Genomic DNA, 15,071 nt, shown 5'->3' on the forward strand with positions numbered 1-15,071 from the left:
CAGGCATGCACCACCGGACCCAGCTAATTTTTTGTATTTTTAGTAGAGACGGGGTTTCACCATGTTGGCCAGGCTGGTCTCGAACTCCTGACCTCAGGTGATCCAGCCGCCTTGGCCTCCCAAATTGCTGGGATTACAGGCGTGAGTCACCGCACCCGGCCTATGCCTGTTTTCTTATCTGTAAAATGGGCACAGACCCCAGTGCTACAGGTTCCAGGTGGGATGTGGACAGTACCGGGCGCACAGTAGGGCCACAGCACGCATGCGTGGATTCCTGTTAATCACCTAGTTAATAGATGCTCGCCCAGGACGGGAGCATGGTGAGTCCCCTTTGCTGCTTGCCGGGAGGCTGTGAGGCAGGCACCCCATTTATAGGCGGCAAATGAGGTTGGAGGGTGGGAAGTGACTTTCTTGGAGTCACACAGCCCTGCAGAGTCAGGACTAGGGTCAGCACCGAGTTCACAAGCTTCCAGGACCCGTGTACCTCCCATGCACGACGAGGGCCGGCCCAGGGCTGGTTCCCCCCTTCTGCTCCCAGCACCGTATTTTCCTCTGGGGAATCATCTCCAATCATCCCAGCACAAGGGACCCCAGGAGTGGACACCTGTGCACGCCCAGCCAGTGAGTGAGGCTTCTCTGACACTCAGAAAACCAGGCTGGGTGCGGTGGCTCACGCCTATAATCCCAGCACTTAGGGAGGCTGAGGCGGGCAGATCACTTGAGATCAGGAGTTCGAGACCGCCCTGGCCAACATGGTGAAACCCAGTGTCTACTAAAATACAAAAATTAACCGGGCGTGGTGGCACATGCCTGTAGTCCCAGCTACTCAGGAGGCTGAGGCGGGAGAATCGCTTGAACCCAGGAGGCGGAGCTTGCAGTGAGATCACGCCACTGCACTCCAGCCTGGGTGACAGAGCGAGACTCCATCTCAAAAAAAAAGAAAGAAAGAAAAAGAAAAAACAAAACAAAACAAAACCACCAGGACGAGTTAGCCCTGGATTTTTTTTTTTTTCAAGGCGGAGTCTCACTCTGTTGCCCAGGCTGGAGTGCAGTGGCATGATCTCAGCTCACTGCAACCTCCGCCTCCCAGGTTCAATCTATTCTTCTGCCTTAGCCTTCCGAGTAGCTGGGACTATAGGTGTACGCCACCACGTCTGGCTAATTTTTGTATTTTTAGTAGAGATGGGGTTTCACCGTATTGGCCAGGCTGGTCTCGAACTCCTAATCTTATGATCTGCCTGCCTCAGTCTCCCAAAGTGCTGGGATTACAGGTGTGAGCCACCATGCCTGGCCAACAGCCCTGGAATTTTGCTGGGAGAGGGACAGGGACACCTGCTTCCTGCTGGGGCTGGAAGGGTGTGAGCCTGAAGTTGCAAGTGGCTCTTTCTGATGACTAGGGAGAGGCCAGCCCCGTGGGCCACAGAGCCAAAAGGGACAGCAACAATTCTCAGTGACACTGGAGGTCGCTGGATCCAGCTGTGCCTGAACTCCTCCTCCACAGGGAGACAAAGCCAGTTTAAAGCAAGTTTCTGTCCCTTGGAGCTGATAATAATAACCACCTTTGCAATTAGTAGGTTTGCATTTATTCAAGGGGAGCCTTTAGGACCCAGAGCAGCAGGTTCTGTGGGGCTCTAGGGGGGGTCACTTTGCTCTACCACCTTCGGCCTCCAGGATGGGATGTGGATCGTGGCTTGGTACAGAACACTCAGGGACACCCGGTCCCACCTTACTGAGCCTGAAGATACTTGGCATTGCCTTATTGTCCATTGTCTGCAGCCTCTGAGCTAGAACTTGCCAACCCCTGGGCTCCAAGAAGCAAAGCCTTGCTGGCCTCTCTGGAGCCTGTGATGCTGATAACCACGGCTCAGGCCTGAAGATCTGGCCTGGTGGGTGGTGTGGGAACTCTGGGAAGTGAGCTGAGTCCTAAAATGTCCCCATCGGCAGGGTGCGGTGTGAGCCGGGGCCTAAAGCAACCCCACTGGCCGAGTGCGGTGGCTCATGTCTGTCATTCCAGCACTTTGGGAGGCTGAGGTGGGCGGATCATTTGAGGTCAGGAGTTTGAGACCAGCCTGGCCAACATGGTGAAACCCTTTCTCTACTAAAAATACAAAAAAATTAGCCGGGCGTGGTGGTGCACGCCTGTAATCCCAGCTACTCAGGAGGCTGAGGCGGGAGAATCACTTGAACCTGGGAGGCGGAGGCTGCAGTGAGCCAAGATCACACCACTGCACTCCAGCCTGGGCGACAGTGAGACTTCATCTCAAAAAACAAAACGGCCAGGCGTGGTGGCTCATGCCTGTAATTCCAGCACTTTGGGAGACTGAGGCAGGCAAATCACTTAAGGTCAGGAGTTTGACACCCAGCCTGGCCAACATGGTGAAACCCCATCTCTACTAAAAATACAAAAATGAGCTGGGCGTGGTGCCAGGTGCCTGTAGCCCCAGCTACTAAGGAGGCTGAGGCAGGAGAATTGCTTGAAGCCAGGAGGCAGAGGTTTTGGTGAGCCGAGATCACACCACTGCACTCCAGCCTGGGTGACATAGTGAGACTGTCTCAAAAAAGAAAAAAAAACAACAAAACAGACAAAAAACACCCCCTTCAGAGGTACTTCCACAGCTCAAACACCACCCATGGCTCCCGACGGCCATGGGACCAGTCGAGGTTTATTGGCCTGGGTTCCTTCCTGCTGAACCTGCTCAGTCCAGGCCTCTTCCCACAGCATCTCTCCATGCTGGCCCCCAAGCATCCCCACCCCATAAATGGCTGTTCCCTCTCCCTGATGAGGGACCTGATTTTGTGTGAGATTCAGGCAGCCAGATTTCTCACAAGGGAGCGCCCTGCCTCAGCCCCAGAGGTGAATACTGATTGGTCAAAAAAGATCACAGTGATGTCAGTCATTCCTCTTGCTAGTCATTGGTTCAGGCACAACCATGTGACCCCACTCTGGCCAATGACAGAAGGGGCCGCCTGTAGCTTCGAGGCTTCTGGGAAACCCACAAACACCCAGACTGACTGGGCTCGACTCATTATAGCTTGAAGTACGAGCATGCTATCTGCTGCTGTAACAAATGGACCCAGAGGTAGCAGCTGAAAACAGCACAGGTGAATTACCTGATGGTTCTGGGGATCGGAAATCTGACATGTATCAGGGGAACCTGCCCCCAATATTTCTTTTTTTTTTTTTTCAGACGGAGTCTCGCTCTGTGACCCAGGCTGGAGTGCAGTGGTGTGATCTCGGCTTGATCCCAGGTTCATGCCATTCTCCTGCCTCAGCCTCCTGCATAGCTGGACTACAGGCACCTGCCACCACACTTGGCTAATTATTTATTTATTTATTTATTTATTTTATTTATTTTTTTTTTGAGACAGAGTCTCGCTTAGTCGCCCAGGCTGGAGTGCAATGGTGCGATCTCGGCTCACTGCAAGCTCCGCCTCCCGGGTTCACGCCATTCTCCTGCCTCAGCCTCCCGAGTAGCTGGGACTACAGGCGCCCGCCGCCTCGCCCGGCTAATTTTTTTTGCATTTTTAGTAGAGACGGGGTTTCACCGTGTTAGCCAGGATGGTCTCGATCTCCTGACCTCGTGATCCGCCCGCCTCGGCCTCCCAAAGTGCTGGGATTACAGGCGTGAGCCACCGCGCCTGGCCTAATTTTTTGTATTTTTTAGTAGAGATGGGGTTTCACCGTGTAAGCCAGGATGGTGTCGATCTCCTGACCTCATGATCTGCCTGCCTCGGCCTTCCAATGTGCTGGGATTACAGGCGTGAGACACCGCGTCCAGCCCCGCCACCAATATTTCAACGTAGGTTCTTTCTATTTTCCATAAGTGTCAGCTGGCTGAGAAATAAAGAGAAAGAGTACAAAGAGAGGAATTTTACAGCTGGGCCGCCAGGGGTGACATCACATATTGGTAGGACCGTGATGCCCACCTGAGCCTTAAACCAGCGAGATTTTATGAAGGGTTTCAAAAGGGAAGGGGGTATAAGAACAGGGAGTAGATCACATGCTTCAAAAGGCAAAAAGCAGAACAAAGATCACATGCTTCTGAGGGAACAGGACAAAAGGGCAAAACCAAACTACTAAGGGTCTATGTTCAGCGGTGCACGTATTGTCTTGATAAACATCTCAAACAACAGAAAACGGGGTTCGAGAGCAGAGAACTGGTTTGACCACAAATGTACCAGGGTGGGATTTCTCAACCCTAGTAAGCCTGAGGGTACTGCAGGAGACCAGGGCATATCTCAGTCCTCATCACAACCACATAGACGGACATTCCCAGAGTGGCCATTTGTAGACCTCTGCCAAGGAATTCATTTCTTTCCCAGGGTATCAATATTAATATTCCTTGCTAGGAAAAGAACATAGCGATATCTTCCCGACTTGCACGTCCATTTATAGGCTCTCTGCAGGAAGAAAAATATGGCTCTTTTTGCCCCAACCCCATAGGCAGTCAGACCTTATGGCTGTCTTCCCTCGTTCCCTAAAATCGCTGTTATTCTGTTCTTTTTCAAGGTGCACTGATTTCATATTGTTCAAACACACGTTTTACAACAGTTAACACAATTATCACTGTGGTCCTGAGGTGACGTACATCCTCAGCTTACAAAGATAACAGGATTAAGAGATTAAAGTAAGACAGGTGTAAGAAATTACAAAAGTATTAATTTGGGAACTGATACATGTCCGTATTAAAATGAAATCTTCACAATTTATGTTCCTCTGCCGCGTCTCCAGCCGGTCCGTCCGTTCGGGCTCCCTGACTTCCCACCACAGACATGAGTCTTGCTGGGCAAAAATCAAGTGTGTTTGGGGACTTTATTTATTTATTTTGAGATGGAGTCTAACTCACTCTGTCTCCCAGACTGGAGTGCAGTGGTGCAATCTCAGCTCACTGCAACCTGTGCTCCTGGGTTCGAGTGATTTTCATGCCTCAGCCTCCTGAGCACCTGGGATTACATGGAGGCACCACCACACCTGGCTATTTTATTTTATTTTATTTTATTTTTTTTGTTTTTTTTTTTTGAGATGGAGTCTCGCTGTGTCTCCCAGGCTGGAGTGCAGTGGCGTGATCTCGGCTCACTGCAAGCTCCGCCTCCCGGGTTCACGCCATTCTCCCGCCTCAGCCTCCCAAGTAGCTGAGACTACAGGCGCCCGCCACCACGCCCGGCTAGTTTTTTGTATTTTTAGTAGAGACGGAGTTTCACCATGTTAGCCAGGATAGTCTCGATCTCCTGACCTCGTGATCCACCCGCCTCGGCCTCCCAAAGTGCTGGGATTACAGGCTTGAGCCACCGCGCCCGGCCTATTTTATTTATTTATTTTTTATTTTTATTTTTATTTTTATTTTTATTTATTTATTTATTTATTTTTTTTTGAGACGGAGTCTTGCTCTGTCGCCCAAGCTGGAGTGCAGTGGCGCGATCCTGGCTCACTGCAAGCTCCGCCTCCTGGGTTCACGCCATTCTCCTGCCCCAGCCTCCCGAGTAGCTGGGACTACAGGCGCCCGCCACTGCGCCTGGCTCATTTTTTGTATTTTTAGTAGAGACGGGGTTTCACCGTGGTCTCAATCTCCTGACCTTGTGATCCGCCCGCCTCGGCCTCCCAAAGTGCTGGGATTACAGGCGTGAGCCACCGCGCCCGGCCATATTTTATTTTTTTTTAATGAGACAATGTTTTGCTCTTGTTGCCTAGGCAGGAGTGCAATGGCGTGATCTTGGCTCACTGCAACCTCCGCCTCCCAGGTTCAAGCGATTCCCCTGCCTCAGCTTCCCAAGTAGCTAGGATTACAGGCGCCTGCCACCACGCCTGGTTAATTTTGTATTTTTAGTAGAGACAGGGTTTCTCCATGTTGGTCAGGCTGTCTCACACTCCCAACTTCAGGTGATCCGCCCGCCTCGGCCTCCCAAAGTGCTGGGATTACAGACGTGAGCCACTGCACCAGGCCTTTTTATATTTGTTTGTATTTTTAGCAGAGATGGGGTTTCACCGTTTTGGCCAGACTGGCCTCGAACTCCTGACCTCAAATGATCCACCTGCCTCGGCCTTCCAAAGTGCTGGGATTATGGGCATGAGCCACTGCTCCTGGCCTTGTTTGGGGCCTTTATTCTTTTTTTTTTTTTTTTTTTTTTTTGAGACGGAGTCTCACGCTGTTGCCCAGGTTGGAGTGCAGTGGCGCGATCTCGGCTCACTGCAAGCTCCGCCTCCTGGGTTCACGCCATTCTCCTGCCGCAGCCTCCTGAGTAGCTAGGACTACAGGCGCCCGCCACCGCGCCCGGCTAATTTTTTGTATTTTTAGTAGAGACGGGGTTTCACTGTGGTCTCGATCTCCTGACCTTGTGATCCGCCCGCCTCGGCCTCCCAAAGTGCTGGGATTACAGGCTTGAGCCACCGCGCCCGGCTGGGGCCTTTATTCTTTTGATCATGGTGCTCGATGCCGTTGGGTGGATGGCTGGTTTCGGCAGACGTTTGTGGCACGGGCCCCCCGCTCCTGGCACGCGGTGGAGGCTCCACGACGTTTGATGAAGGAACGGTGGCCCAACCACCCCTGCCAGGATGAGGAGTGGAGAGAGGGACTGTTTCCTTCCCCAGGAGGCAGCCACAGTCCAGCCCCAAAGCTGCCACCTCGGGCAGTCGGCCTCCTCCCCAGGCCTCAGTTTCCTCATCGGTGCAATGGGGACAGTTGTGGTTCTTTCTGCCCAGGGGGTTGGGAGAAGGGAATGCACAGCCACTTGGTCTGCCTGGGACATGGTCTACCTGGGACGTGGTCTACCTGGGCTTGGTCTGCCTGGGACGTGGTCTGCCTGGGACGTGGTCTACCTGGGCTTGGTCTGCCTGGGACGTGGTCTACCTGGGCTTGGTCTACCTGGGCTTGGTCTACCTGGGACGTGGTCTACCTGGGCTTGGTCTGCCTGGGCTTGGTCTGCCTGGGACGTGGTCTGCCTGGGACGTGGTCTACCTGGGCTTGGTCTGCCTGGGCTTGGTCTGCCTGGGACGTGGTCTACCTGGGACGTGGTCTACCTGGGCTTGGTCTACCTGGGCTTGGTCTGCCTGGGACATCGTCTACCTGGGCTTGGTCTACCTGCGACGTGGTCTACCTGGGCTTGGTCTACCTGGGACGTGGTCTACCTGGGCTTGGTCTGCCTGGGCTTGGTCTGCCTGGGACTTGGTCTACCTGGGCTTGGTCTATCTGGGCTTGGTCGGCCTGGGACGTGGTCTACCTGGGCTTGGTCTGCCTGGGACGTTGTCTACCTGGGCTTGGTCTGCCTGGGACATGGTCTACCTGGGCTTGGTCTACCTGGGACGTGTTCTACCTGGGCTTGGTCTACCTCGGACGTGGTCTACCTGGGCTTGGTCTGCCTGGGACGTGGTCTACCTGGGCTTGGTCTGCCTGGGACGTGGTCTACCTGGGCTTGGTCTGCTTGGGACGTGGTCTACCTGGGCTTGGTCTGCCTGGGACGTGGTCTACCTGGGCTTGGTCTGCCTGGGACGTGAGAATGAGCCGTGTTGACATTCCTTTGAGAATGTCAGGCGTGGCCCATGTCATTCCTTTGAGTCCTCTCAGTTCGTGTTGGCCAAGGCCCCCAGGGTTCATGGGGACGGGATCCTGAATTGAAAAAGGGGCCAGGAGAGCTCATGGAACCAAGCCCACATCTGTTGAGGTCCCTGGTGAGAGGAAATGGGAGAAACAGGGTGCCATGTGTGTGGAACCAGGGGTGGCCAGCGGGGCCCGGGGCAGGGTGTGAGTCTGTGCGTTTGTGTGCTGTGGTGTTGGTGCCCGCTGGTTAATCTGATCAACGTGTTACTGCCTTCAGGGAACAGCAGGCTGCTTTTTGGTGTGTTTGGGACAAAGGTGGGGCCAAGTACTGTGGCTCACACCTGTACTCCCCGCACTTTGGGAGGCCAAGGTGGGAGGATCCCATGAGCCCAGGAGTTGGAGATCACTCTCGGCAACATAGCAAGTTTTTATCTCTACAAAATAAAAATTTAAAAACAAATTAGCCTCACACCTGTGATCCCAGCACTTTGGGAGACTGAGGTGGGCGGATCACCTGAGGTCAGGAGTTCGAGACCAGCCTAACCAACATGGAGAAACCCCATCTCAACTAGAAAGACAAAAATTAGCCGGGTGTGGTGGCGCACGCCTGTAATCCCAGCTACTCGGGAGGCTGAGCCAGGTTAATCCCTTGAACCCAGGAGGCAGAGGCTGCAGTGAGCCAAGATTGTACCACTGCACTCAAGCCTGGGCAAAAAAGCGAGACTCCATCTCAAAAATAAATAAATGAGGCAAATTGTGAATAATGGGGTCAGGGTTCAGGGCACACAGGTCCCTTTGTGGTACGCCTGTAGCTTTTCTGCATCTTGGAAATTATTTAAAATAAAGTTAGTGCCGGGCGCGGTGGCTCACGCCTGTAATCCCAGCACTTTGGGAGGCCGAGGCGGGCGGATCACAAGGTCAGGAGATCGAGACCACGGTGAAACCCCGTCTCTACTAAAAATACAAAAAAAAAAAATTAGCCGGGCGCGGTTGTGGGCGCCTGTAGTCCCAGCTACTCGGGAGGCTGAGGCAGGAGAATGGCGTGAACCCGGGAGGCGGAGCTTGCAGTGAGCCGAGATCGCGCCACTGCACTCCAGCCTGGGTGACAGAGCAAGACTCCGTCTCAAAAAAAAAAAAAAAAAAAAAATAACGTTAGTGGCCGGGCACGGTGCTCACGCCTGTAATCCCAGCACTGTGGGAGGCTGAGGCGGGCAGATCATTTGAGGTCAGGAGTTCAAGACCAGCCTGGCCAACACGGTGAGACCCCGTCTCTACAAAAAATACATAAATAAAAAAAGTTAGCTGGGCGTGGTGACAGGTGCCTGTAATCCCAGCTACTCAGGAGGCTGGGGCAGGAGAATCACTTGAACCCGGGAGGCGGAGGCTGTAGTGAGTCGAGATCGTGCCACTGCACTCCGGCCTGGGTGACAGAGCTAGACACTGTCTCAAAAAAAATATAATAATAAAATAAAACAAAGTTAGCAACACCCAAACAACTGATCAGGAGAGAGGAGAGTCGAGAGATCTCTGCTTACAGGTGTGAGCCACCGCGCCCAGCCAAGCATCTGCTTTCGTAGCTGTTCCAAGGAAGTGCTGAGAAACTGGGAAACAGCACCCCCATCTCACAGCACCCGGTGAGACTTTGGGGGTCTCTCAGAGCCTCAGAGGGGCCTGGGGGTGCCCAGCGTCCCGCTCCCAGGTCTGTCCCATCGCCGGCAGCAGCAAGGTGACCACTTGGTCGCAAATGGACACTGGAGTGCCCTGGAAGCCCAGGGCCACTGGGTTGCACACAGACACTGGCCTGGCACTTGGGTTGCTCCGGCCCGCACTCCACGGTTAGACTGGGGCCGGATGGCCAGCAGGTGGAGGGCCCAGGGGCCTGGGTCTGATCGGGGGCCGGGTGGCCAGCAGGAGGGGCCGAGGGTCCTGGGTCTGATCGGGGGCCGGGTGGCCAGCAGGAGGGGCCGAGGGTCCTGGGTCTGATCGGGGGCCGGGTGGCCAGCGGGGGGGGCCGCGGGTCCTGGGTCTGATCGGGGGCCGGGTGGCCAGCAGGGGGGGGCCGAGGGTCCTGGGTCTGATCGGGGGCCGGGTGGCCAGCATCGGGGGGGGGGGCCGAGGGTCCTGGGTCTGATCGGGGGCCGGGTGGCCAGCAGGGGGGGGGCCGAGGGTCCTGGGTCTGATCGGGGGCCGGGTGGCCAGCAGGGGGGGGCCGAGGGTCCTGGGTCTGATCGGGGGCCGGGTGGCCAGCAGGGGGGGGGGCCGAGGGTCCTGGGTCTGATCGGGGGCCGGGTGGCCAGCAGGGGGGGGCCGAGGGTCCTGGGTCTGATCGGGGGCCGGGTGGCCAGCAGGGGGGGGCCGAGGGTCCTGGGTCTGATCGGGGGCCGGGTGGCCAGCAGGGGGGGGCCGAGGGTCCTGGGTCTGATCGGGGGCCGGGTGGCCAGCAGGGGGGGGCCGAGGGTCCTGGGTCTGATCGGGGGCCGGGTGGCCAGCAGGGGGGGGCCGAGGGTCCTGGGTCTGATCGGGGGCCGGGTGGCCAGCAGGGGGGGGGGGGGGCCGAGGGTCCTGGGTCTGATCGGGGGCCGGGTGGCCAGCAGGGGGGGGCCGAGGGTCCTGGGTCTGATCGGGGGCCGGGGGCCAGCAGGGGGGGGCCGAGGGTCCTGGGTCTGATCGGGGGCCGGGTGGCCAGCAGGGGGGGGCCGAGGGTCCTGGGTCTGATCGGGGGCGGGTGGCCAGCAGGGGGGGCCGAGGGTCCTGGGTCTGATGGGGGCCGGGTGGCCAGCAGGGGGCGCCGAGGGTCCTGGGTCTGATCGGGGGCCGGGTGGCCAGCAGGGGGGGCCGAGGGGCCTGGGTGTGCTATGTGTTGTTGTGTTGTCCGTTAAATTGTGTCCACGACGTGGAGCTTTTGTGAGAATTAAACTTCAGGCCTGGCACGCGCTGAGCCCTCTGTTCCGTTCTGTTTTGTTTTTAAAGATGGGGGTCTCTGCTGGGCGCGGTGGCTCACACCTGTAATCCCAGCACTTTTGGAAGCTGAGGCGGGCGGATCACCTGAGGTCGGGAGTTCAAGACCAGCCTGACCAACATGGAGAAACCCTGTCTCTACTAAAAATAGAAAAATTAGCTGGGCGTGGTGGCGGGTGCCTGTAATCCCAGCTACTCAGGAGGCTGAGGCAGGAGAATCGCTTGATCCCGGGAGGCGGAGGTTGCAGTGAACTGAGATCACACCACTGCGCTCCAGCCTGGGCGGCAGAGCGAGACTCCATCTCAAACAAAACAAAACAAAACAAAACAAAACAAAAAAGATGGGGGTCTCCATCTGTGGCCCAGGGTGGAGTGCAGTGGTGCGACCTCGGCTCACTGCAACCTCTGCCTCCCAGTCAAGTGATCCTCCTGCCTCAGCTCCTGAGTTACTGGGATTACAGGCGCCTGTCACCACACCCAGCTCATTTTTTTATTTTTAGTAGAGACAGTTTCACCGTGTTGCCCAGGCTGGTCTTCAACTCCTGAGCTCAAGCAATCCTCCCACCTCAGCCTCCCAAGGTGCTGGGATTACAGGCATGGGCCACTGTGCCCAGCCTAATTCTATTTGTGTAGAGACAGGGTCTCACTATGTTGCTCAGGTTGGTCTTGAACTCCTGGTCTCAGGCGTGAGCCACTTCGCTCTGCTTAGTTTGATACAAAATCCCTACGTTCCTTCTCATCCCACTGTGTTTCCAGCACCTGCCTGGGCCCAGCACACAGTAGACACTCACCAACTGTTCATGCATTTGGGAATCTACTGAACACCTACTGTGCGCTGGGCATTGGCCTCACATACGGGGAGACGCCATTAATAACCCACAGATGGGCCGGGTGCGGTGGCTCATGCCTGTAATCCCAGCACTTTGGGAGGCCAAGGTGGGCGGATCACCTGAGGTTCGGAGTTCGAGATCAGCCTGGCCAACATGGTGAAACCCCGTCTCTACTAAAAATACAACATTAGCCGGGCGTGGTGGCACATGCCTGTAATCCCAGCTACTCGGGAGGCTGAGGCAGGAGAATCGCTTGAACCCGGGAGGCGGAGGTTGCAGTGAGCTGAGATCGCACCATGGCACTCCAGCCTGGGCTCCATCTCAAAAAAAAAAAAAAAGAAAAGAAAAGAAAAGCAGGGGCAGGAGAGGGGACTTGGGGAAGGACTACCCGCAGAGGGAATGGCCTTGCAAGGTCCCAAGGTGGGAAACTGCTCAACCCACCCAAGGCGGCCAGTGAGGCTGGGGAGGGGTCAGCGAGGGGCAGTTGACTCAGGGCAGGCAGCAGAGCACAGGGAGGGCTGAGGAGGTGCAAGGGGTCCTCACGTCTGCCCCGAGCCAACGGAAAACCCTCAGGTTCTGCCGCCTGCTCAGAGAGGTTAAGCCACTTGTCCAGGGACACACAGCCAGTTCGTGGTTTGGTGTCGTTTTGAACCAGGCCTGCTGCTCCTTCTACACTTCTGCAGCGCGAAGGCTGGTGCAGGGGCTGGGTCTGGGAGGCCTGGTGTTGAATCTGCAAGCCTTGCTCCTCCCCGGCCTGGGGTTTTCCTGGATTCCCAGGGACGGGGCCCGTGCGCTCTCTGGTGGTCAGAGCAGGAATGACTGGATTCTCGCTGCTGAAAAGACGGACAGGAAGGAGGCTCAAGCCCGTCCCCAACCTCCGACATTCAAAACCCTAAATGCAGGGCCGGGCGCGGTGGCTCACGCCTGTAATCCCAGCACTTTGGGAGGCCGAGGCGGGCGGATCATAAGGTCAGGAGATCGAGACCACGGTGAAACCCCGTCTCTACTAAAAATACAAAAAATTAGCCGGGCGCGGTTGTGGGCGCCTGTAGTCCCAGCTACTCGGGAGGCTGAGGCAGGAGAATGGCGTGAACCCGGGAGGCGGAGCTTGCAGTGAGCCGAGATCGCGCCACTGCACTCCAGCCTGGGCGACAGCGCGAGACTCCGTCTCAAAAAACAAACAAACAAACAAACAAACAAACAAAAAAACCCTAAATGCAGGACGGGCTTGGTGATTCACGCCTGTAATGCCAGCACTTTGGGAGGCCGAGGCGGGCAGATCACCTGAGGTCAGGAGTTTGAGGTCAGCCTGGCCAACATGGCGAAATCCCTTCTTTACTAAAAATACAAAAATTAGCCAGGCGTGGTGGTGCCCGGCCTGTAATCCCAGCTACTGGGGAAGCTTAGGCAGGAGAATCACTTGAACCCGGGAGGCGGAGGTTGCAGTGAGCCGAGATCGTGCCATTGCACTCCAGCCTGGGCGACAGAGCCAGACTCCATCTCTAAAAACCAAACAACAACAAAACAAACAAACAAACAAAAAACCCTTCAATGCACAGGCTCCAACTCTTAATTCCTCAACAGTCTGGCTCCAATGCCTCATTTTGCAGGAAGTCCAACTCCAATCAAATCCTGTTCATCCCTCAAAACCCTGGTTCCAATGTCCTTTCCCCTCGGAAGCCCTTTCTCTCTCCCGAGGCAGAGCTGGGGTCACCCCTGAGTCCCATACTCCGGTCCAATCTCATGGGGCCGGGGGTCTCTGCGTGCCTTCAGCATAGGGTCTGGTATGCAGTAGGTGCTCAATGAGCGTTGAGTGAATAAAGAAATACATGCATGAGGCCGGGTGCGGTGGCTCACGCCTGTAATCCCAGCACTTTGGGAGGCCGAGGTGGGCGGATCATGACTCAGGAGTTCGAGACCAGCCTGGCTAAATATAGTGAAACCCCGTTTCTACTAAAAATACAAAAATTAGCCAGTGTGATGGCACACACCTTTAGTCCCAGCTACTCGGGAGGCTGAGGCGGGAGAATCGCTTGAACCCAGGAGGTGGAGGTTGCAGTGAGCCGAGGCTGTGCCATTGCACTGCAGCCTGGGTGACAGAGTCAGACTCTGTCTAAAAAAAAAAAACAACAAATACATGCATGATTGGGCCAGAACGAACCTCAGACATGATCCTGGCCTGCGCTGGGTGTTGATACCGTGTCTACTGATTAAATTTGGAAGTGGGGGTTAGGTTTCCTGCCCTCTCCGCACCCGGGAGGCTCCTGGGCCGTCAGCCTCCGGAGCATCTTGGAAACAGTGCCACAAGCCACGGACCTCAGCCTCTATCTGACCCCACGGGTCCCAGCCAGGCCCAGGCAGCGCCCTGAGCCCCCGTCTGCCTGTATTCCGCAGCGCTGAGGGAATGCCTGCTGTGTGTCAGGCGCTGCTGTGGGTCCAACAATCCCTTCGCTGCGCAGCTGACCTGACGGTGCCACGGGGCAGGAGGGCAGCAGAGGAGCCCTTGTAAGCTGACATTTGAGCAAAGACCTGGAAGAAAGCCACGTGGGGGTTGGGGGAGCGCTGCACCGGGAGGGGGCGGGGAGAGGGCGCCTGGCGAGCCCCAGGAACAGTGGGGACAGTGGGCTGAAGCACCATGAAGGGAGAAGGCGATGAGGTAGGGAAGCACTGAGGGACGAGGACCCTGGCAGCTTCGGGAGACTAGGAGGGCCTCGGCTCCATCTCGCGCAGGCCCCGCTCCTCGTCTCTTCCGCCGCCTGGACTTGGCCCCGCCCCCGTCGGAAGCCCCACCCCCGCTGGAACCCCGCCCCCGCCCGGAGCCCCGCCCAACGGCCGGGCCTATTTTGTCTCTCAGCGGCCACCGTCGCCCCGTCCGCGGCCCGCCGAGTGCGCAGCCTACGCCGCTCCCGCGTCCGCTCTCCGCCCCGCGTGCCGTGCGTGCCGTGCGTGAGCGTGCGCGGGCGCGTCGGCCGGCGAGGGAGCAGCAAACGGCCGGCGGCGGGCGCCGCGCGGGGGGCGGGCGGCGCGGAGTAGGCGGCGGCGGCCATGGCCGAGGCGTCGCCGCAGCCCGGACGGTACTTCTGCCACTGCTGCTCCGTGGAGATCGTCCCGCGCCTGCCGGTGAGGCCCGGGCCAGGGCGACGGGCGACAGGGTCTGTGCCACAGGCCTGAGGCAAGGCCGAGGCCGGGGTGGGGGTCGCTTGCGCGAGCTGGCCAAGATAGGGAAACTGAGGCTCGGGGCAGCGCCGGCCCAGGCTGGATCCGCGGGGAACCCGGGCGGTGCGGGCGCGAACCCCGTCCTGCACATGCGGGAAACTGAGGCCTGGGCGGGAGGCGGGGCCTGGCCGGAGCGGCGCAGCGGGATCGCGGCTGGGTGACCCCACATCCGCGGCGTTCCCGACCCGAGAGGCCGCGAGGATCCCAGGTGGGACCTCCGAGTCCGGTGAGCCTGGTTTTGCAAACGGAGAAACTGAGGCCTGGCGAGCAGAGAGAGGGTATTGCTCGGTGGCGCGGCGCAGGGCAGGGGCCAGGCCTGGCGGGGCCTGGAGGAGGGGATGGCGGGGCTCGGACCCCGAGAATAACGCCAGGGGACCCCCGCCGAGCGCGTGGTCTGGGGCGCCGGCGCCTCGCTGCAGGTTCGCCTTGTGGAGCCCTGGCCGCCGCCTTGGAGGCAGGCCCAGGCCCGGGAGGCTCCAGGCACCGTCCCGGGGTCCGAGCGCGGCCCGCCGGCGGGGCTTTGTGACCGGAGCCT

The 15,071-nt window shown here is 57.5% G+C and overlaps 2 protein-coding genes across 5 annotated transcripts in view; one reads left to right on the plus strand and one right to left on the minus strand.

Annotated features, from left to right (window-relative positions):
- Positions 1–15,071, plus strand: part of RNF126 (ring finger protein 126) — a 245,801-nt gene that overhangs the window by 216,227 nt on the left and 14,503 nt on the right. Inside the window, exon 2 of one of the 3 annotated variants that reach the window (XM_050771179.1) lies at positions 14,331–14,440. In XM_050771179.1, the coding sequence (XP_050627136.1) occupies positions 14,366–14,440 (75 nt within the window). In that variant the 5' untranslated portion in view covers positions 14,331–14,365. Of the gene's footprint in view, positions 1–14,173; positions 14,441–15,071 lie in introns of those variants that run through there. The other 2 variants (XM_050771178.1, XM_050771180.1) reach the window with 2 other exon arrangements.
- The window catches only part of PALM (paralemmin), a 142,470-nt gene that overhangs the window by 74,021 nt on the left and 53,378 nt on the right, over positions 1–15,071 (minus strand). The gene's annotated exons all lie outside the window — the stretch shown is intronic.

This window comes from Macaca thibetana, chromosome 19 (genome assembly GCF_024542745.1).
Source record: "Macaca thibetana thibetana isolate TM-01 chromosome 19, ASM2454274v1, whole genome shotgun sequence".
In the NCBI taxonomy this organism is placed as follows: Eukaryota; Metazoa; Chordata; class Mammalia; order Primates; family Cercopithecidae; genus Macaca; species Macaca thibetana.